Source organism: Haliotis rubra, unplaced genomic scaffold, assembly GCF_003918875.1.
Source record: "Haliotis rubra isolate DU_JTF1 unplaced genomic scaffold, ASM391887v1 Scf140, whole genome shotgun sequence".
In the NCBI taxonomy this organism is placed as follows: Eukaryota; Metazoa; Mollusca; class Gastropoda; order Lepetellida; family Haliotidae; genus Haliotis; species Haliotis rubra.
This window is the reverse complement of record NW_025765337.1, coordinates 978623-1000872: the sequence shown is the minus strand read 5'-3', so window position 1 is coordinate 1000872 and position 22250 is coordinate 978623. Positions and strand designations below refer to the sequence as shown.

General features: G+C 43.9%; 1 protein-coding gene across 4 annotated transcripts; it reads left to right on the top strand.

The window, feature by feature from the left end:
* Positions 1-13976: 13976 nt before the first annotated feature.
* LOC124268846 lies at positions 13977-22013 on the top strand. 4 transcript variants are annotated; one of them, XR_006896359.1, is made up of 5 exons: positions 13977-14084; positions 16294-16549; positions 19329-19487; positions 20236-20474; positions 20572-22013. XR_006896359.1 is itself a non-coding variant. In XM_046703867.1 (5 exons), the coding sequence occupies exons 2-5, from the start codon at positions 16366-16368 to the stop codon at positions 20497-20499; spliced, it is 510 nt and encodes a 169-aa protein (XP_046559823.1). In that variant the 5' UTR covers positions 13977-14084; positions 16294-16365; the 3' UTR covers positions 20500-22013. The 4 variants fall into 4 exon arrangements, 3 of the variants coding, with proteins under 3 accessions (XP_046559823.1, XP_046559824.1, XP_046559822.1); XM_046703867.1 differs by having other exon boundaries at positions 20236-20386; positions 20484-22013; XM_046703868.1 differs by having other exon boundaries at positions 20236-20403; positions 20501-22013.
* Positions 22014-22250: the final 237 nt, after the last annotated feature.

Below are 22250 nucleotides of genomic sequence, written 5' to 3'. Positions count from 1 at the left end.
AACAGAAGTATTTTTTAATGTCAAATTTGTCATATATTCGGTGTTTCACATGGAAATGAAAGCGAACTTAATGTTTACACAGTAAGTGAACAACACAGATGGCGGGGTTTTTCACAATGTTTCACAATTAATGTAAACACTCACGGGCTACTTCCACATTCCTGGACAACCATAGGGGTTCCTGGGCGTGACTTAATACAGAATCGGGGCGCATCATACCTCATACAATTTAATCTTCAACTGAGAGATTTTTCTCACACTGAGAATTGACAGAAATGTGGTAGGGCATATTTACATTACATCCTGTTAAACAAAGGACCGGGACTGCTTCCTGGACTGATGGCGGCATTCAGAACCAGCATCTACTTCGTCATATATGCACTGGACACGCCAGTGATGATTAACCGCCAATGGCCTAAAGGTCCTAACGTGTCGGTCCTCTTGACGTCTAGGTCTTGAATTCAATCGTTGACACAAAGTTGAATGACATATAGCTGGAATGCAGGTGGTTCCGCCAGTAGGGACTCTCATGATATGTTCCATCCAATACGTTTGTAGGTTCAGACACGACTACATGAATATTCTCTGGAGGAAGAAGACAGCCTCTAAAAGCTATTTATTTCTACACAACATCGGCGAAGTATTTGTCCTGAACGACAACAACAATCTTGAGATGAGATCACCTCGTAGTGAGTCAGTGTCACCCATAGGAGAATAAAACCCGGGCAATCGACGAGATGTGCGAATGTTTCACCCTCACATCATCCAAATGTACACTTGACTCTTAGAGTTGTCCTATTCTTAAATATGAATGCTTGCTATATGCTCTTAAGGGCTGTTGGGTTAGAAATTATAACTGCAAGTGAAGATCCGGATTAGAATTGATCATGCTTGTCGTAAGAGGCGACTAATGGGATCAGGTGGTCAGGCTCGCTGACTTGGTTGACACATGTCATCGTATCCCAATTGCGCAGATCGATGCTTATGCTGTTGATCACTGGATTGTCTGGTCCAGACTCGATTATTTACAGACCACCGCCATATAGCTGGAATATTGCTGAGTGCGGTGTAAAACTAAACTCACTCACTCACTATGATCATTACATTAACAAGAATCATATTGACCTATTGACCATCACCATTTGTACAGCGTTACTCTTAAGTTACTGATTAATTGTCGAAGGTGTTAATGAAGAGCAGTGCTGCTATTTGCCTGTGTGAAGCCGCGTTAGTTAGAGAGTTCCTGAACACGTCGGAGGTGACCTGTTCTAGAGTGATCTACTATACTTCTGTGAATCTAGCAGAGACTAGATATGTGCTGGCGTTCTGTCGTGATCTACTATACTTCTGTGGATCTAGCAGAGACTAGATATGTGCTGGCGTTCTGTCGTGATCTACTATACTTCTGTGGATCTAGCAGAGACTAGATATGTGCTGGCGTTCTGTCGTGATCTACTATACTTCTGTGGATCTAGCAGAGACTAGATATGTGCTGGCGTTCTGTCGTGATGCCTCCACAGTTACAATGCAACACTTTCAACATCCAGATTCAGTCGTCCAAGGAGGGAAGTCAAGAGGTGTTTGTGGGCCGTGTTTCGAAAAACTCCCACTAAAAATAGTTCACTTAGTCACACCCTGAAATAGCCCCTGCCATTCATTCCGTTTATTGTGGCTGAAGTGTCAGCTTGCCATGTCTATTTCTGGCACTGTCAATCACCTGCCATGACACCGTCAGACAACATCGAGACGCAGAGACTATACACAATAAAATCTCAGACAAAACATTGTTGCCACGAATAAGAAAGTTGAGGACCGGGAGAGTTTACAAGAGTTCATTTCTAGCCCAGTCATTTAACCGTAGGCTACTTAATGTGTTGTTTTCATTACAAGCATCGAATGCCTATAACAATCATATGAAACTTACCGCATCATCCTGTGAAAGAAACGGCTCACTTCATCGCAGTTTGCAATATACACTCTTCAAAAAAGAAACGTACAGGCGTTTTCCGCAGTTCATATCGCACAATTTCTATGTTTGAATCCCGTGAAAGATGTCGTGGTTGTTGCGTATTGCGCGCAAACGCATCCCAAATTGTGTTTGTAAACGTTTGTAATAAAAATAAAAACGATACATGAAAGTTCATGCAGGAAACGTTTTCCACGTAATGCACGTGTAGTGTCTCGGAAACATGAGTAGAGACTATAGAAGGCCAAACCAACTTCATCATTTCATTACGAAATATACAACGCAAACGAAGATAAAACATGCCAAGATTGAATGCTACTGACCGAAATATCGCCATTGGAAGCCATATCCCCAGGCTGCCGTTGCAAGACATTCCACTGTCCACCACAGCACCATTTTTCGATTATGATATACACGCTTCAATTCGACCCAGGATCGTCCCAGAGGTAGAAGACCAAGAGTGACCACTCCTGCTCAGGACCGATTCATCCGGCTGTTTCACCTACGTTACCGATTTGCTACAGCAACGGACACTGCAGGACAGGTGCCTGGTTTTCGAAGAATATTTGACCAAACCATCAGAAATCGTCTGAGAGAAGTGGGAATTCGAGCATATCGACCAAAACTTGGACCTGTCCTGACACGACTACACCGACAACGACGTGTCCAATGGTGCAACGGGGTACAGGCATGGAAACTGAGGAACTGGTGACACGTTTGGTGACACGACGCGATGAATCGCGTTTCATAGTGTAACGACGGGATGGGAGACAACGTGTCTGCGCCAAACTGCGTTCAACAGGTGGGCAGATTTGGTGGAGAAAGCGTCATGGTGTGGTGAGTTGTATCCTACACGTTTTGGTCAGATCTAGTGGTGGTTCAAGGCAGTCTTACAGCAAATCACTACATCGACCATATCCATGCTCACCTCTAAAGGGGATGATTATGACACTGACATACATGTACCACGTGCTCCATTTTACATACAGCATGGGCGTATCAATTACTATAACTGTAAAGCTAAACTCAAGAGGGAACAATTATGACATATATGTACCAGCGTGCTTATCTTCACATGGACGTATCATGGATGTATCATCTTGTCATATGATATACATGTACCATTAAACAATAATTTACGTAATGCATAATTTACGTAATGAAACCTTGTAAACAATAGGAGACGTCAGGTGTAAGTTTTCTGTTGGTGGTACTCGTCCTACTGATTCATTGTTTAATGTAACACCAACATTGATTCGTTTGAAGTTCTACTGATAATGCGGGCAGAGGTGTTTTGAATCCTCTGCAGTTTATCAATCAGATTGGAGTTGATGCCAGAAAGAACACTGTTACAATAGTCGAGCCTGGATGTTACTAGAGCTCGAACAAGGGCTTGAGTTGCTGCAGAAGTCAAGTACTGGCGAATGTTGCTGATCGACCTGAGATGGAAGAAGCATGTTTTGCTCACTTGGTTAACATGGGCATTGAACGTCAAAGAAGAATCAATGTGAACGCCAAGATGTATCATTTTGTCATATGATATACATGTACCATTAAACAATAATTTACGTAATGCATAATTTACGTAATGAAACCTTGTAAACAATAGGAAACGTCAGGTGTAAGTTTTCTGTTGGTGGTACTCGTCCTACTGATTCATGTGTTTAATGTAACACCAACATTGATTCATTGCCACTCACTGGCCTCGATGTGAACTTGACAATGTGGGGCCGATCTCGAAACACGCCACAAACATTGCCACCCACTGGCCTCGATGTGAACTTGGCAATGGGGCCGTCGAAACACGCCACAAACATTGGCCCCGATCTCGAAATGTGGGGCCGATCTCGAAACACGCCACAAACATTGCCACTCACTGGCCTCGATGTGAACTTGGCAATGTGGGGCCGATCTCGAAACACGCCACAAACATTGCCACTCACTGGCCTCGATGTGAACTTGGCAATGTGGGGCCGATCTCGAAACACGCCACAAACATTGCCACTCACTGGCCTCGATGTGAACTTGGCAATGTGGGGCCGATCTCGAAACACGCCACAAACATTGCCACTCACTGGCCTCGATGTGAACTTGGCAATGTGGGGCCGATCTCGAAACACGCCACAAACATTGCCACTCACTGGCCTCGATGTGAACTTGGCAATGTGGGGCCGATCTCGAAACACGCCACAAACATTGCCACCACTGGCCTCGATGTGAACTTGGCAATGTGGGGCCGATCTCGAAACACGCCACAAACATTGCCACTCACTGGCCTCGATGTGAACTTGGCAATGTGGGGCCGATCTCGAAACACGCCACAAACATTGCCACTCACTGGCCTCGATGTGAACTTGGCAATGTGGGGCCGATCTCGAAACACGCCACAAACAACTGGCCTCGATGTGAACTGGCAATGTGGGGCCGATCTCGAAACACGCCACAAACATTGCCACCACTGGCCTGGAACTTGGCAATGTGGGGCCGATCTCGAAACACGCCACAAACATTGCCACTCACTGGCCTCGATGTGAACTTGGCAATGTGGGGCCGATCTCGAAACACGCCACAAACATCGCCACTCACTGGCCTCGATGTGAACTTGGCAATGTGGGGCCGATCTCGAAACACACGCCACAATTCTTTCAATCATCAAAACTTCATAGAACTTGTTTGTCGGTGATCTAATCGATAATAGCCTCTTCCTCTGCCACGGAAAATAGGTCATACAGGTGTAACTAATTGTTCAGATTAACGTTGCTGATTAACGCTTGGAAAGTCGTTGTTTATCAGTTACCTACGACTACGAACAACGCTGACGTGAAACAAGAGCACAAAGGTCTGCCACTTGTCGTGAACTTTCCCTTGACGTGCAACAATCAATCGCCACGTCCTTCAAGCTTCTGAACAATGTTTACTAAATCGAAGTTGAGTTGGGACATTAAGCTGCGAGCTTATCTTTTTTGTCTTATTTTTTGTTGTTTATTTTTTCCTTTTCTATATTTTTGTTTGTTTTATTTTTTGGGTTTTTTTTTAAGCCAGCTCTAGTTTGTAAGAGAATGGCAGTTGAATTAAAGTTTCAGCCTGTTCCTCTTGCTTTAAATGAGGTAAAATATCCTTACATTTTAATCTGCAATCTTGCTTGCAAGAAAAACTCAGCAGTTGACACAGATACACAGTTGACACCACTATCAGCATTGCTTCATCAATGTCTGCATCGCTTCACCACTGTCGGCATTGCTTCACCACTGTCTGCATCGCATCATCAATGTCTGCATCGCTTCATCAATGTCTGCATCGCTTCACCGCTGTCTGCATCGCATCATCAATGTCTGCATCGCTTCATCAATGTCTGCATCGCTTCACCACTGTCTGCATCGCATCATCAATGTCTGCATCGCTTCACCACTGTCTGCATCGCTTCACCACTGTCTGCATCGCTTCATCACTGTCTGCATCGCTTTACCACTATCAGCATTGCTTCACCACTGTCTGCATCGCATCATCAATGTCTGCATCGCATCACCACTATCTGCATCGCTTCACCACTGTCTGCATCGCTTCATCACTGTCTGCATCGCTTCACCACTATCAGCATTGCTTCACCACTGTCTGCATCGCATCATCAATGTCTGCATCGCTTCACCACTGTCTGCATCGCTTCATCACTGTCTGCATCGCTTCACCACTATCAGCATTGCTTCACCACTGTCTGCATCGCATCATCAATGTCTGCATTCGCTTCACCACTGTCTGCATCGCATCATCAATGTCTGCATCGCTTCACCACTGTCTGCATCGCTTCACCACTGTCTGCATCGCTTCACCACTGTCTGCATCGCATCATCAATGTCTGCATCGCTTCACCACTGTCTGCATCGCATCATCAATGTCTGCATCGCTTCACCACTGTCTGCATCGCTTCACCACTATCAGCATCGATTCACCACTATCAGCATTGCTTCACCACTGTCTGCATGGCATCACCACTGTCTGCATCGCATCATCAATGTCTGCATCGCTTCATCACTATCAGCATTGCTTCGTAACTGTCTGCATCGTATCACCACTGCCTGCATCACCACTGCCCGCATCGTATCACCAATGTCCGCATCGAATCACCACCGCCTGCATCGTATCACCACTGCCTGCATCGTATCACCACTGTCTGCGTCGTATCACTACTTCCTGGATCGTATCACCACTGCCTGCATCGTATCACCACTGCCCGCATCGTATCACCACTGTCCGCATCGTATCACCACTGTCTGCATCGTATCACCAATGTCCGCATCATATCACCACTGTCTGAATCGCTTCACCACTGTCTGCATCGTATCACCACTGCCTGCATCGTATCACCACTGCCTGCATCGTATCACCAATGTCCGCATCGTATCACCACCGACTGCATCGTATCACCACTGACCTGCATCGTATCACCACTGCCTGCATCGTATCACCACTGTGCTCATCGTATCACCACTGTCCGCATCGTATCACCACTGCCTGCATCGTATTACCACTGCCTGCATCGTATCACCAATGTCCGCATCGTATCACCACTGCCTGGATCGCATTACCACTGCCTGCATCGTATCACCACTGCCCGCATCGTATCACCACTGTCCGCATCGTGTCACCACTGTCCGCATCGTATCACCACTGTCTGCATCGTACCACCACTGCCTGCATCGTATCACCTATGTCCGCATCGTATCACCACTACCTGCATCGTATCACCTCCGCCCGCATCGTGTCACCACTGTCCGCATCGTATCACCACTGTCCGCATCGTATCACCACTGTCTGCATCGTATCACCACTGTCTGCATCGTGTCACCACTGCCCGCATCGTATCACCACGCCCGTCCACTGTCCGCATCGTATCACCACTGTCCGCATCGTATCACCACTGTCCGCATCGTATCACCACTGTCTGCATCGTGTCACCACTGTCCGCATCGTATCACCACTGTCTGCATCGTTTGACCACTGTCTGCATCGTGTCACCACTGTCCGCATCGTATCACCACTGTCTGCATCGTGTCACCACTGTCCGCATCGTATCACCACTGTCTGCATCGTTTGAGCACTGTCTGCATCGTATCACCACTGTCCGCATCGTATCACCACTGTCTGCATCGTTTGAGCACTGTCTGCATCGTATCACCACTGTCCGCATCACTTCACCACTGTCTGAATCGCTTCACCACTGTCTGCATCGTTTGACCAGCGTATGCATGGATTACTGTCTGCATGGTTTCACCACTGTCTGAATCGCTTTAAAGACTGAATGTTGGGTGTGTTTAATACCATAACAGCATGTGGCCAGGAAACGAGTTGGTAATAAAACACTTCAAACACGTGAGGACACACAAACAAGCCAATTACTAAATGACATTTCATACGCTGCCACAATACGCCCTAATATTGGTGGTCATTACGGTTATTACTGTATTATTGTATATAATTGTAGTCCATTCAGTCGACGTTACATAGGACTGTCCGTCCAAACAAACTGGAGAAAAGGAGATCGACAATACGTCCCCATGGTTGGAATATTGAGAACAGGTGTTGTGTGTATTCGTCATGGTGAAACATTTCAAGAACATTTTACACTGGTCTCACGTGCCAAATCTCGTTTACTTGTGACTTGATGATAAACGGTATAACAATGATTTAGCTAAAGCTTTCAAATGCGTCATTAAGAAGTATCTGCATTTATAGAAGCCTTGAACTACAGATCAGTGCAACTTCTGCTTTGTAACCGACTTTCATGTGCATTAGTGTTAAGCAACACTTGATGAGCGGATGCCATACTCTTGTTATCTGCAGCATATTGGATGTTCCGTCAAACAGATGACCTTTCACACTTCTACTGTATGTGTGCTTGTCTGTGACGGCGGTCTGTACATAGTCGCAACCGGATTGGAACAGCAATCTAAGCATTTGTAATTCAGCGAGACATGATAACCCGATCCCGTCAGGCGCCTCTAAGGACAAGCATGCATATGGGTTGCTACAGATCAATTCTAACCCGGATCTTCACGGGTACACTTGTACTTAAGGTCTTGGTGACGTTTGGTGACATGTATCACATGTGTTACGCCAGTATAAAAGAGTAACCATGCTACATTGTGTACAGTTTGAAACTTAACCAAACCTTATACTCTCATTACAAACATTAAGTTATAAGTAGTCCCTATGATCAGTACGTTTCTGCCTTCACGTTACCTAGTGTAACAAATATCATTCACGTGTGACGTATTCAGCTGCGTCAAAGTTCACGGACAGTCGCAAAGCTCCGTTACAACGTGTGCCACATCAGCGTCCGTACACAGGGTCCTTGCAAGAAGATTCCATATGAGCCTCACACATAAAGACAAGGCCTGACACAGTCGGGCTATACGGGAGACGACACGTGTTCCCCTCACTGAAACATGCAACGTGAGACGTGTGACATTCCACTGAGTCTCACTCGTCAGCTCCAATTTGATGCCAGTATGGGAATACAAAACCTATTATGATGGCTCTTGAAGGATTTATGGTGCACTTGTATTTGTGTGATGATTCTCTTGGGAAGCATGTCAAAACTCATGATGAAAACTGTTCAGTCCACAGTTTTCTTAAACGAGTGAGTTTAGTTTTACACCGCACTCAGCAATATCCCAGCCATATGGCGGCGGTCTGTAAATAATCGGGTCTGGACCAGACAATCCAGTGATCAACATCGATCTACGCAATTGGGATACGATGACACGTGTCGAGCCTGATCACCCGATCCCGTTAGTCGCCTTTTTCTTTAATGAACCAAGTATGTAGGCCGTAATCCTAATGTTGATTTTGTTGACAGTTCTGTACTGTTGGACCGCTGCTCGGGACCAGTCACTTCCAACTCAAAACCGTCAGTGTGTGAATGTGCAGCAAAATACGCACGTCCAACACCTTGTAAGAACCCCGTGTCAGAACACCTTATCACACCTTACGAGAACCCTTGTCAGAACACCTTATCACACCTTGCGAGAACCCCTTGTCAGAACACCTTATCACACCTTGTGAGAACACCTTGTCAAAACACCTTATCACACCTTGTCAAAACACTTTATCACACCTTGTGGCACCTTGTCACAACACCTTGTCAGAACACCTTATCACACCTTGTCAGAACACCTTATCACACCTTGTCAGAACACCTTGTCTATCCAGCTGGCAATTGTTTCACAACATTTCGTCATTAATGATTCGAATAATGTCCTAGTCATTTCAAAGTGTGGTTACATCAGAATCTGCTTTTGATTACAAATAACAAATGGTGACATCATTGGGGAAATCATTGCTCTTCGAAGAACGGGGTCCAAGAACGCCGCTAGATTATTGAGATCTGCATATGCGTGCAGCCAAAGCGTGTTTCATAACAGCACTGTGTCGACATTGTCCATACAAAGCAGTGCAGTACAATACCTTCAGTGTTAAACCAAGACGTATTTGAGATCAAAGAAAGGTATATACAAAGGTCTGTATAGCATAATTTCAGTTCAACGTTGCACGCTATGCTAATTCGTTCCCGTTTTCGTTCCTTAACAGGGTGTTTGGTGTGTCCGGCACATTAACAAGTTTAAATATTGTCGATAATGTTGGTCGCACAGCAGCTGTTTTCGTTCTAAACATTTGTCACGCCACTCTAACGCCGCGGCCAACAATGCTGATTGATCCAATAGAAGCCGTTCGTTGTGTTATATAACATAATTCAAGGTCGGCACTGCTAGTTCAAGTAAGGTTTGTTTTATAAACAAGTTTCACCTGACTTTCGCATATTTGCTTGCGAGCCATCGTGTATGCTTGGTAAGTCTCACTTGAGTTTACGTCATAATATTCGGCAAATACAGGCGCCATTGTGACGTCATATTACGTTCATAATTATATTTACTTCCTTTTTTACATTTTTTATTTCTGTTGCATTTTGACAGTAGCACATACATATTAAACTTCATAATAACTAACAAAAAGGTAAATGGCAACTTGACCAGTATTATAAAACATGTCGATATTAGAGTTTATGGAGGCTGCATATTTAGTCATTCTGTAATAGTCAGTTAGCTGCCTTTGGATTTCTGGCATTTTCTTTGTGAACTTCTGGTGAATGAATTATGTTTTGTTATAAATGTGATGATGTTAAGTGGGTTATTATTTCTTTCGGCACAGTCAAGGAAAACAATTTCTTCTGACATATTTATATTTATCTGAGCTTCGGATAACAGCCAATTTTTCAAATCATTCCAAACGGAGCGTATATTATGGCATTCCCACAACAAATGGAATATAGATTCCTTTTCTGTAGAACAAAAGCTGCATAAATCGCTTTCAACCCTATTTTATAAAGGCAAGAATTTGTGGGTAAGATATGATGCAAAATCTGATACTGGAACCATTGAAACTTGGTATAAAATTCTACCTGGTGCGTTCTCTATTGTTTATACCCTGGGATATAATCTCCTCTCCCATTTCACGAAATTTGGGATTTACACTGATCAATGCTTGTGGATCAATGTTTTGTACAAATATTCTAAACCTTTCTGAGTTTTCGATAAATGAGCAACGTGAAATGGATGTAACTTTAGGATTTTTGTTCATTTTTACTATATTTTGTTTCCTTCGATATTGTTTGATAGATTGTACAATGCCTAAATAATCTAAGTAGTTTATGACAATGGAGTTTCGCTTACAAGAGTCTCTAGAGTCTCTATAGGCGTAAACGTTACTGTTACTTGATACAAACAAATATCACTACGCAAGACTTGGCAGTCGTGTAGATGATTCGGGTCTTTCAGGGGTACACAATTCATATTTTGAACAATACTTGTGTTGTACTTGTGCATGTATTTTGACGTCCACGGCAAAGGAACACTTAAAGTAGGTCGCCTAATACCTTACAACTGTGTCTTCCTTGACTTTATAGAAACGAGTGTGCAGATGTCCACCTGTGGCACGCTACCACATATACTACCCATCAAAAGTTTAGACTCACTAGTGTGAATGTAGTCACTTACTTCAGTCAAAAATGTAGATTTTGCAAAATATTCCATACAGTTTAAAGGTACTGTTTACACATGAACTGATGTATTGTAAAACAAATTCGTAACGTTCAGAGATTTTTGTCATGAGTTCAATAAATGATGAAACTCAGTGAAAATTGGCGAATTGTTAACAAAACTCTACACCAAAACGCAGCTGTTCACATGCACGATATTTGCACATGCTTTCCAGCAATTTGATGCATGATCCTCATGCAATTCATCTGCATCTAAGGTTTGCAGTTGGTTCCCTCGAGTAAGGGGAGAAATTCATCTTCGATGTAACCACGTATATATACATAACTTATAGTGAATGTTTTAGGAGAGTCTAAACTTTTGATGGGTAGTATAGTACAGTACACAGTGTTGATGTCATACCTAGTCATCATCAGGTGGCCAATGACCTGATGCAGTGTTGATGTCATACGTAGTCATCCTGAGGTGGCCAATGAACTGATTCAGTGTTGATGTCATACGTAGTCATCCTGAGGTGGTCAATGCCCTGATTCAGTGTTGATGTTATACGTAGTCATCCTGAGGTGGCCAATGAACTGATTCAGTTTTGTTGTCATACATAGTCATCCTGAGGTGGCCAATGCCCTGATTCAGTGTTGATGTATACGTAGTCATCCTGAGGTGTGATGACCTGATTCAGTGTTGATGTCATACGTAGTCATCCTGAGGTGGCCAATGAACTGATTCAGTTTTGATGTCATACATAGTCATCCTGAGGTGGCCAATGCCCTGATTCAGTGTTGATGTTATACGTAGTCATCCTGAGGTGGCCAATGAACTGATTCAGTTTTGATGTCATACATAGTCATCCTGAGGTGGCCAATGCCCTGATTCAGTGTTGATGTTATACGTAGTCATCCTGAGGTGGCCAATGACCTGATTCAGTGTTGATGTCATACGTAGTCATCCTGAGGTGGCCAATGACCTGATTCAGTGTTGATGTTATACCTAGTCATCCTGAGGTGGTCAATGACCTGATTCAGTGTTGATGTCATACGTAGTCATCCTGAGGTGGCCAATGACCTGATTCAGTGTTGATGTTATACGTAGTCATCCTAAGGTGGTCAATGACCTGATTCAGTGTTGATGTCATAGGTAGTCATCCTAAGGTGGTCAATGACCTGATTCAGTGTTGATGTTATACGTAGTCATCCTAAGGTTATACGTAGGCATCCATGTACAACCAATGACCTGATTCAGTGTTGATGTCATACATAGTCATCATCGAGGGGCCAATGACCTGATTCAATGTTGATGTTATACGTAGTGATTCTGAGGTGGCCAATGACCTGATTCAGTGTTGATGTTATACGTAGTGATTCTGAGGTGGCCAATGACCTGATTCAATGTTGATGTCATACGTAGTGATTCTGAGGTGGCCTATGACCTGATTCAGTGTTGATGTTATACCTAGTCATCCTGAGGTTGCCAATGACCTGATTCAGTGTTGATGTCATACGTAGTGATTCTGAGGTGGCCAATGACCTGACATACATAGTTATCCTAAGATTTGGCACTGAGTTATTTTCTAGTTCAGTGACACATACCCCTCTCTCTCTCTCCTTCTCTCTCTCACTCGATCTCTCTCTCTCTCTCCCTCTCTCTCTCTCCCTCTCTCTCTCTCTCTCTCTCTCTCTCTCTCTCTCTCTCTCTCTCTCTCTCTCTCTCTCTCTCTCTCTCGGCAAACGTTCCTCTGCATAATTCAGCGGCCACCGCCTGGAACAGTCCACCACACGTCATGCAATGTAGGAATCTTAGAGCAGTTAGATTCAGACCTCTCTCTGCAGATGTCTCATGTGACAAGCGCCATCTTATCTTCCTGATTTAATTCCTGTATATGTCCAAGACAGACCACTCCGTCCAGAGGTGAACGACGTGCTAGTTACATCAATTGTCCGTACATCACACTCATGACTCCTGGTTTCAGAGGACAATTATTTTGATATCCTAATTACTAATCAATATTTGCAAAGGATCACCACCTTAACGGATACTACGTCAGAAGGTGTGCATTTTGTGAACCAGGAGCTTGAGTGTGGGGTTTATGTCGATAGATGATGTGGGTTTGTTTGTTTTTTAGTTTTTTGTTGTTTGGTTGGTGTTTGTTTTTGCAAAAATGGTAAATACAACTGATTTTTCAGTTTGTTACATAAGCTAATCAGTTATTTTGGAAATGCATGGCAAGGCTTGTAGAAGAACGTCCTGAATGTTGTGATAAATGTACTCAAAGACTCACAATTATGTACAAAAATGACATACTTCAATAGCACTATCTCCAAAATACTATCATTGTGTTGTAATTAATAACAATGATAAATAATAATCAGGGCATTTGTAACGTGCTGAAGTCCGCACCATGGAGGGGCCGGCTTACATCGCTACAATCTCAGTATTATTACCCCGGATATCCGGATTAAAACAGTTTTGAAGTCTTTTGATACCTATCTTGTGTCAATAAACATTTCCGTTTTTCAGCTGCCTAGCAAGAAATAATTAAATGCCGAATGAAAGGAGAATGTATAAAATGTGTAATTTAGTTTACGGAAGAGGAATAGCGCTTTGTCCTCAAATGACCAGTTTATTGAAGTCTACCTGCTACCTCTTTGTACTGATCTCCCAATAGCTGTAAATTCAATGAATTAATGGACTCTGTAAATGCCGATGTAAATGCCTTCAACAACTTTATTCACTTCAAGCCTTGAAGTTAGAAAATAAACATATGTGACATGAACCATTGAATATTGTTTCTGTCTATTCCTTCAATGTACCAAACTATAACGGTCATTTCAGTATTACTGCAATAAGTTGAACTTTTGAAAAACAAAATAATCAAGAAGATGAAAGTTAAATACACGTAATCGCGAACACGCCAACAGTAATATTTTTAGCGGCCAGTCGCAAGAATAGGGCAAGTGGAGTAAGCTCCCTTTAGAGGAAGGGTGGTAACTCTGTGTGGCATAGGTGAGACTGTTTCTCATGTCGGAGTCTCATGTTCTGGTTTTGAATCTGACATTGCGCATCTGTGAAAGGTAGTTTGAATTGTTTGTTGAAATACCAGTGACCTGTGTGTATACAAGACATAACACGATGCTAAACAGGATAAAGCAAAATTCGTTGAATGAGGATTATGCTCACTCAACCACAGGAGATTGTAACGCAAAAAACTAGCGTCAACGCATATCTATATTGTCTCAGACGTTGTGTGAGCACAAGACCCCGTTACTGACAATATATACCGTGATACCAGTTTTTTAGCGTGACAAACCGCTATGGATGCACAAATACCGATAAATCACCATGGAAGCTGAACAACAAGCTGACACCTACTACACAATCGTGGGCAATACATATGACAGTACATCGTTAGGTGCTAACTCATATTAATCTCCGTGTTGAACTGGATGCAGCATGAACTTGTATAGAAATCTGTCTTTTTCTACATTTCGTGCTCGATATGATTGAACATGCTGAGTGCACATTTATGACACTTTAGCATGTTAAGACCGTGCTCCTTAGCTTGTTAGCATGTCGGGAATGCACTTTCTGTCTCTATACTATATCACTGACACACCCCAGCCAGTGATATGGACTTTCACTGCTTTGGGCATTAGCTGCAAACGTTGAAATTTGTATGGCCAGTGCTGACAAACCTATTCACTCAGGACACGATTGTTTTACACTTTTTCATGACAGTGTAAAACAGTGAACAAAGGCCTTCTTCTCTCTCATCTCGTCATATTGTCCATACTACCTCATATTGTCCATACTACGTCATATTGTCATACTACGTCATATTGTCCATACTACGTCATATTGTCCATACTATCTGGGGTTCAGGGTCGCTGCGAACAATAATGCCCAGCTGAAACAGTCAACATAATACGGCCATAATACACATAACACTGAGAGCCAGCAGAATTGCCCTGAACCTCGCTTACAAGTAGATTACTGTCGGACAAAGATTTGTACAATTGTGCAGAGTTGTACACTAAAACTATTATCATTATTCACTTAGCCAGAAAATCCTGGATAAAAAATTACACATGGAATTGTACCAGATGGATAAACATTTCTCTGTACAAAAATTACATGTTAGGCACTTGCTCAACATGATATGTCTAAACTTCAGTAAGTATCTGTCTTGTACTTGTTGAAATCATGATTTTAGGGGATCATTGTTTGAGTTTTACCAAAACATTGGCAGCCTTTGTTCAGGATTCCGGTTTTCAGCTAGTCCCTAACACCTGTTGGAGTGAAATACATGTGATAATCAATCATTGATTAATGAAGCAGGCATGTCAGATCATGTTGACTTTGAATTTGTAAGTATGGTACCTATACACTGTTTTGTTAGAAACTGCTACATGATTCCCAAGCCATGCATGCATTCATTAACAAATAAGAAATGATAGCCCTGCAACTGCAAAGTAACTGTTAATATACAAATATCCAGAAAATTGTTAAATGACTTAAAACTAATATGTACATGACTATGAAATGCAATATAATGTATCTGCCACAATAGTTGATATGTATTCCACTCAATCCATGATTCAATATGTGTTTACCTTCCCACCAATATATACATGTATTGTCATACATCCATACTTTGGCATGGTGTGGCATGTTGGGACTGCATCACCTTGTGGAAATATATATTTTTAATGAACATTTAACACACAATATTCATTATATGTCGGACATGTTTGAAATCTCAGATGCAAGTCCATACAAAGGCAGGACTAATGCAGGTCACAAAGAAACACTTTGGAGATAACATGTTCACAGAAGGCACATGATGAATGTACCTGATGATATCTTCTCAGATGACCCTTGATGAATATGCCTGATATGTTCACAGATGACCCATGATGAATGTACCTGATGATATGTTCACAGATGACCCGTGATGAATATGCCTGATATGTTCACAGATGACCCATGATGAATATACCTGATGATATGTTCACAGATGACCCATGATGTATATACCTGATGATATGTTCACAGATGACCCATGATGAATATACCTGATGATATGTTCACAGATGACCCATGATGTATATACCTGATGATATGTTCACAGATGACCCATGATGTATATACCTGATGATATGTTCACAGATGACCCATGATGAATATGCCTGATGATATGTTCACAGATGACCCATGATGAATATACCTGATGATATGTTCACAGATGACCCATGATGAATATACCTGATGATATGTTCACAGATGACCCATAAAGTGACACAGCTAATGAGGCATTCTGCGCCAGCATTGATGTCGCCATGGTAACCAGTTCTGATGCTTCCCACGGAGCGCCACGCCTTGTACCTGGTGGTACCTGCCAACATCCTGTACACACTTGCAGCTGTCACACACTCATGGTTCGAGCTGCCACCTCACAGCTTCTACGGCCTGTGGTGGGTACAGTTCTGTGACTACCTGCGCTGTCAGATTATACCAGCATTCTACTCTGAGGAACCAGGTTTGTGTGAACTCATGTGCATGATGGCTCTTTCCCACCCAGCAATATTTCCCTGCCACACAAACTCACCCTATACTGGTGCCTTGGCACACAACCTCACCCTATACTTGGACCCTGCCACACAACCTCACCCTATAGTTGGACCCTGCCACACAACCTCACCCTATAGTTGGACCCTTCCACACAAACTCACACTGTACTGGTGCCCTCGCACACAAACTCACACTATACTGGGACCCTGCCATACAACTCATCCTATACTGGACCCTGACACACAACCTCAGCCTATACTGGGACCCTGGGACACAACCTCACCCTATACTGAGACACAACTTCACCCTGTACTGGTACCCTGCCACACAACCTCACCCTATACTGGGACCCTAACACACACCCTCACCCTATATTGGGACCCTGACACACAACATCACCCTATACTGGGACCCTGACACACAACCTCACCCTATACTGGGACCCTGACACACACCCTCACCCTATGCTGGGACCCTAACACACACCCTCACCCTATACTGGGACCCTGACACACAACATCACCCTATACTGGGACCCTGACACACAACCTCACCCTATACTGGGACCCTGACACACACCTCACCCTATACTGGGACCCTGACACACAACCTCACCCTATACTGGGACCCTGACACACAACCTCACCCTATACTGGGACCCTGACACACAACCTCACCCTATACTGGGACCCTGACACACAACCTCACCCTATGTTGGGACCCTGCCACACACCCTCACCCTATACTGGGACCCTGATACACAACCTCAGCCTATGTTGGGACCCTGGCACACAACCTCACCCTATGCTGGGACCCTGACACACAACCTCACCCTATACTGGGACCCTGACACACAACATCACCCTATACTGGGACCCTGACACACAACCTCACCCTATACTAGGACCCTGACACACACTCATCACCTCCTATACTGGGACCCTGACACACAACCCTCACCCTATACTGGGACCCTGACACACAACATCACCCTATACTGGGACCCTGACACACAACCTCACTCCTATACTGGGACCCTGACACACCCTATATACTGGGACCCTGACACACACAACCCTCACCCTATCACCCTGGGACCCTGACACACAACCTCACCCTATACTGGGACCCTGACACACAACATCACCCTATACTGGGACCCTCACACATACTGGGACCCTCACCCTATACTGGGACCCTGACACACAACCTCACCCTATACTGGGACCCTGACACACAACCTCACCCTATACTGGGACCCTGACACACAACCTCACCCTATACTGGGACCCTGACACACACCCTCACCCTATACTGGGACCCTGACACACAACCTCACCCTATACTGGGACCCTGACACACAACCTCACCCTATACTGGGACCCTGACACACAACCTCACCCTATACTGGGACCCTGACACACAACCTCACCCTATACTGGGACCCTGACACACAACCTCACCCTATACTGGGACCCTGACACACACCCTATAACCTCACCCTATACCCTATACTGGGACCCTGACACACAACTCACCCTATACTGGGACCCTGACACACACTCACCTCCTATACACACAACCTCACCCTGCTGGGACCCTGACACACAACCTCACCCTATACTGGGACCCTGACACACAACCTCATCCTATACTGGGACCCTGACACACAACGTCACCCTATACTAGGACCCTGACACACAATCTCACCCTATACTAGGACCCTGACACACAACCTCACACTATAGTAGGACCCTGTCACGCAAACTCACCCTATACTTAGTGACCAGGACACACAACATCATCCTATACTGGGACCCTGACACACAACCTCACCCTATACTAGGACCCTGACACACAACCTCACCCTATACTGGGACCCTGACACACAACCTCATCCTATACTGGGACCCTGACACACAACCTCACCCTATACTGGGACCCTGACACACAACCTCACCCTATACTGGGACACTGACACACAACCTCACCCTATACTGGGACCCTGACACACAACCTCACCCTATACTAGGACCCTGACACACAACCTCACCCTATACTGGGACCCTGACACACAGCTCACCCTATACTAGGACCCTGACACACAGCTCACCCTATACTGGGACCCTGACACTCTCACACTGTACTGGACCCTGACACACAACCTCACCCTATACTAGGGCCCTGACACACAAACTCACCCTATACTAGGACCCTGACACACAACCTCACCCTATACTATCGCCCTCTCACACAACCTCACCCTATACTAGGACCCTGACACACAAACTCACCTATACTAGGACCCTGACACACAACTCACCCTATACTAGGACCCTGACACACAACCTCACCCTATACTGGGACCCTGACACACAACCCTCACCCTATACTAGGACCCTGACACACAACCTCACCCTATACTGGGACCCTGACACACAACCTCACCCTATACTGGGACCCTGACACACACCTCACCCTATACTGGGACCCTGACACACACACTCTAACCTCACCCCCTGCCTATACTAGGACTCTGACACACAACCTCACCCTATACTAGGACCCTGACACACAGCTCACCCTATACTATGACCCTGACACACAGCTCACCCTTTACTGGGACCCTGACACACAAACTCACCCTATACTATCGCCCTCTCACACAACCTCACCCTATACTATCGCCCTCTCACACAACCTCACCCTATAAGACATGTTGGTATTGATGTGTACTTATGTTTCAGTGTGGTACCATGTGCTGCAGGGTCTCAGTTTGCTGGGATGGGGAGCGCTCTCCCTGTCGATGCTGCTGCTAATTTCCACACGACTAGATAAATGCCTCCCAGAGCAGTTTGTGAAAAGCAAGCGTCAGCTGACTATATCTGGGGTTTGTCTTGTTTCTGGTGAGTTCTGTTTGATTATTGCATTTTCACCTCTGTCTTTCACAAAAGTGAAATCATGAGCTTCTTGTTTTGTTTTTTAAAACATTTCCACAAGTATTTATTTAATGAATATGGGTTCATCTCAAAACTGAAGGAATTAAGTTTTGGAACTGCACCCTCAATAACATCTAAATAGTGGTGTGCTGCAATGGAGGAAAGGGAGGCAACTCTGTGACTTGAGCCTTCCCTGTTCCTCTGTATTCTTGAGTTGATACAAAACATGCAGCCTGCTTGATTTAAAACTGTGTGCTGTGAAAATATGGAAATAATCAACTCATTTAATTTAAGATTATTTTTCAGGCATCACGTTTTTTAGGGATTATGATTTTTTGTTGCTACCTTTTGTATACCTTTGTTAGATATCTGACATTCTGTTTCCATGATTCATTTGAATTGAAGAGCAAGTTGTTGGTTCTCTTATGTTTTGCTCATAGAGGTGTAATAAAAATGTTTTTGGTGTGAAGATAACTTTCCACATGTGACCACCATGCAGCTGACTGTCCCATAATGCCTCAGTGGTCTAGAGCACCTGAACGCCTCACCTCAGCCCAGAACTGTCTAAGAAAATGTTTGCTACAATAATCTAAGAATGTTCAAAATGTTAACCTTAATTGTGCATGAGTACTTGAGGTATTCTGTTCACCAGCAGCTAAGCGTTCCGTTAAGGTATTCTGTTCACCAGCAGCTAAGCATTCCGTTTTTCTTTCAGTGTTTGCGATCTCCTCCAGTCTGGTTGTGTTCTATGCGAAGCTGGATGAATCCAGTCCAGCCATGCACCCTCAGATCTCCTGGTCTGCCATGTTGGCAGGGACTGCCTGTCTGTTTGAACTTCTCGCTGGTATCATGTTGATGCAAGTGCCGACGTTCACGATATGATCTGTGTACACTCTGTGTGGCTGCTGGGGCTGTGTGTATATATATGTACATGATCACAGAAGAGATACTGTGGTTGATGAGGACGTTCACGATATGATCTGTGTACACTCTGTGTGGCTGCTGGGGCTGTGTGTATATATATGTACATGATCACAGAAGAGATACTGTGGTTGATGAGGACGTTCACGATATGATCTGTGTACACTCTGTGTGGCTGCTGGGGCTGTGTGTATATATATGTACATGATCACAGAAGAGATACTGTGGTTGATGAGGACGTTCCGCCGACTCCGGGTAGAAACTGAATGTAACCATGGATGCTGAATACAAATCAAAATGTTGGTCATATGTCAAGTCACCATCACTGATGTTTGAAGATAGTATCTGTTACATTTTATTTCATTTTGCGAAAGAAGTGATGCATCTTTAAGATGTTTGCCATGTTGACGTAAACCTGCTTGCATGTGTACATTTCAGTTTTGTTGGCGTGTTGAGGAGTGTACAGGAAGATCTGTTGTCATGTAATAACACACATGGAACCCTCACTCGCTGGAACCTCATAAATCCTGGATTCTGTGTCATCTGTGGCCATGCTGAATATGTCGATGCCAAGTTTACCAAGCAGTTCTTGCCAAACAAAAAGCAATCTTGCACTGACTGAAAGTGATACTTGTTCGAGTGTAGAATTTCACTGTAAGTGAAGTAAAATATATAAACAGTATCACATTTTGTGTAGCTATGCTTGAGACAACTGAGTAGAAACAGATGACGTAGACTTTCCAGATGGTACCAGCATTACAGATGGCTGTCAGACCCCAGAAAAAGTGTTAGATATGTCAAGTGAGTACAATGTCAGGGGTCTCCAGTCAGTACAATGTCAGGGGTCTCCAGTCAGTACAATGTCAGGGTCTCAAGTCAGTACAATGTCTGGGTCTCCAGTCAGTACAATATCTGGTGTGTCCAGTGAGTACAATGTCAGGATCTCCAGTCAGTACAATGTCAGGGTGTCCAGTCAGTACAATGTCTGGGATTTCCCGACAATACAAAATGTGACTTTGCCTCATTTAACGGCTCCTGCTCACAACTTGGTGTACACAGTAGGCAACTCGTGAGGAGTCAGTATGTCACACACTAAGAGAAATGAATATGGTTTTTTCATAAGCACTGAAGATATTTTAAATATCGACTTGATCACCTTTGATTATCTCCCTTTGCTAGAACAAGTTATCTCCCTTTGCAGGCCATGTTCTACTAATGATGGCGGTTAAACCTGTAGTTGAGACCATTCATTACTCAGGTCAAACTGTAGCCATGAAATTGCTTGAATGCCTCTCAGCCTGTGTCTGATGTTCTCCGTCCCTCCATTGTGAATAGTGCACATACACAGGTACTGTTTCTTTGCCAAGTATTTGCATCTTTATTGTTTCCAATCTATTTATGAAGTGACTCAATGCAAAGCCAATGAAAATTCATTAGCTGTGTACAAACCAGCCTTTTTATTTGGTTCACAATGTTTTAGTAGACGTTGAGTGCCTCCAAGTCAACAACACATGATGCTCACACTCAAGTTGTGCATCATGATCTGAGATTTCATTAAACTTGTCCCAAACACCTTTGTGTTATTGTTACAATGTGAATACAGCAAGTTCCATCTGTAGAATATTGTACTTGCCCTATACACCTGTACATCATTACGATGTGCGTTTACAGCTAGTAGCATCTGTAGAATATTGTACTTGCCCCAAACACCTGTACATCGATACAATGTGCGATTACAGCAAGTTCCATCTGTAGAATATTGTACTTGCCCCAAACACCTGTACATCGATACGATGTGCGATTACAGCA

Bases quoted from the DNA above. Each gene is read 5' to 3' on its own strand.
- LOC124268846 (XM_046703867.1), top strand. From the start codon at position 16,366: ATGCTTCCCACGGAGCGCCACGCCTTGTACCTGGTGGTACCTGCCAAC. The intron at 16,550-19,328 runs GTTTGTGTGAAC...CTTATGTTTCAG, and splicing joins ATTCTACTCTGAGGAACCAG to TGTGGTACCATGTGCTGCAG. The intron at 19,488-20,235 runs GTGAGTTCTGTT...TTTTTCTTTCAG, and splicing joins TGGGGTTTGTCTTGTTTCTG to TGTTTGCGATCTCCTCCAGT.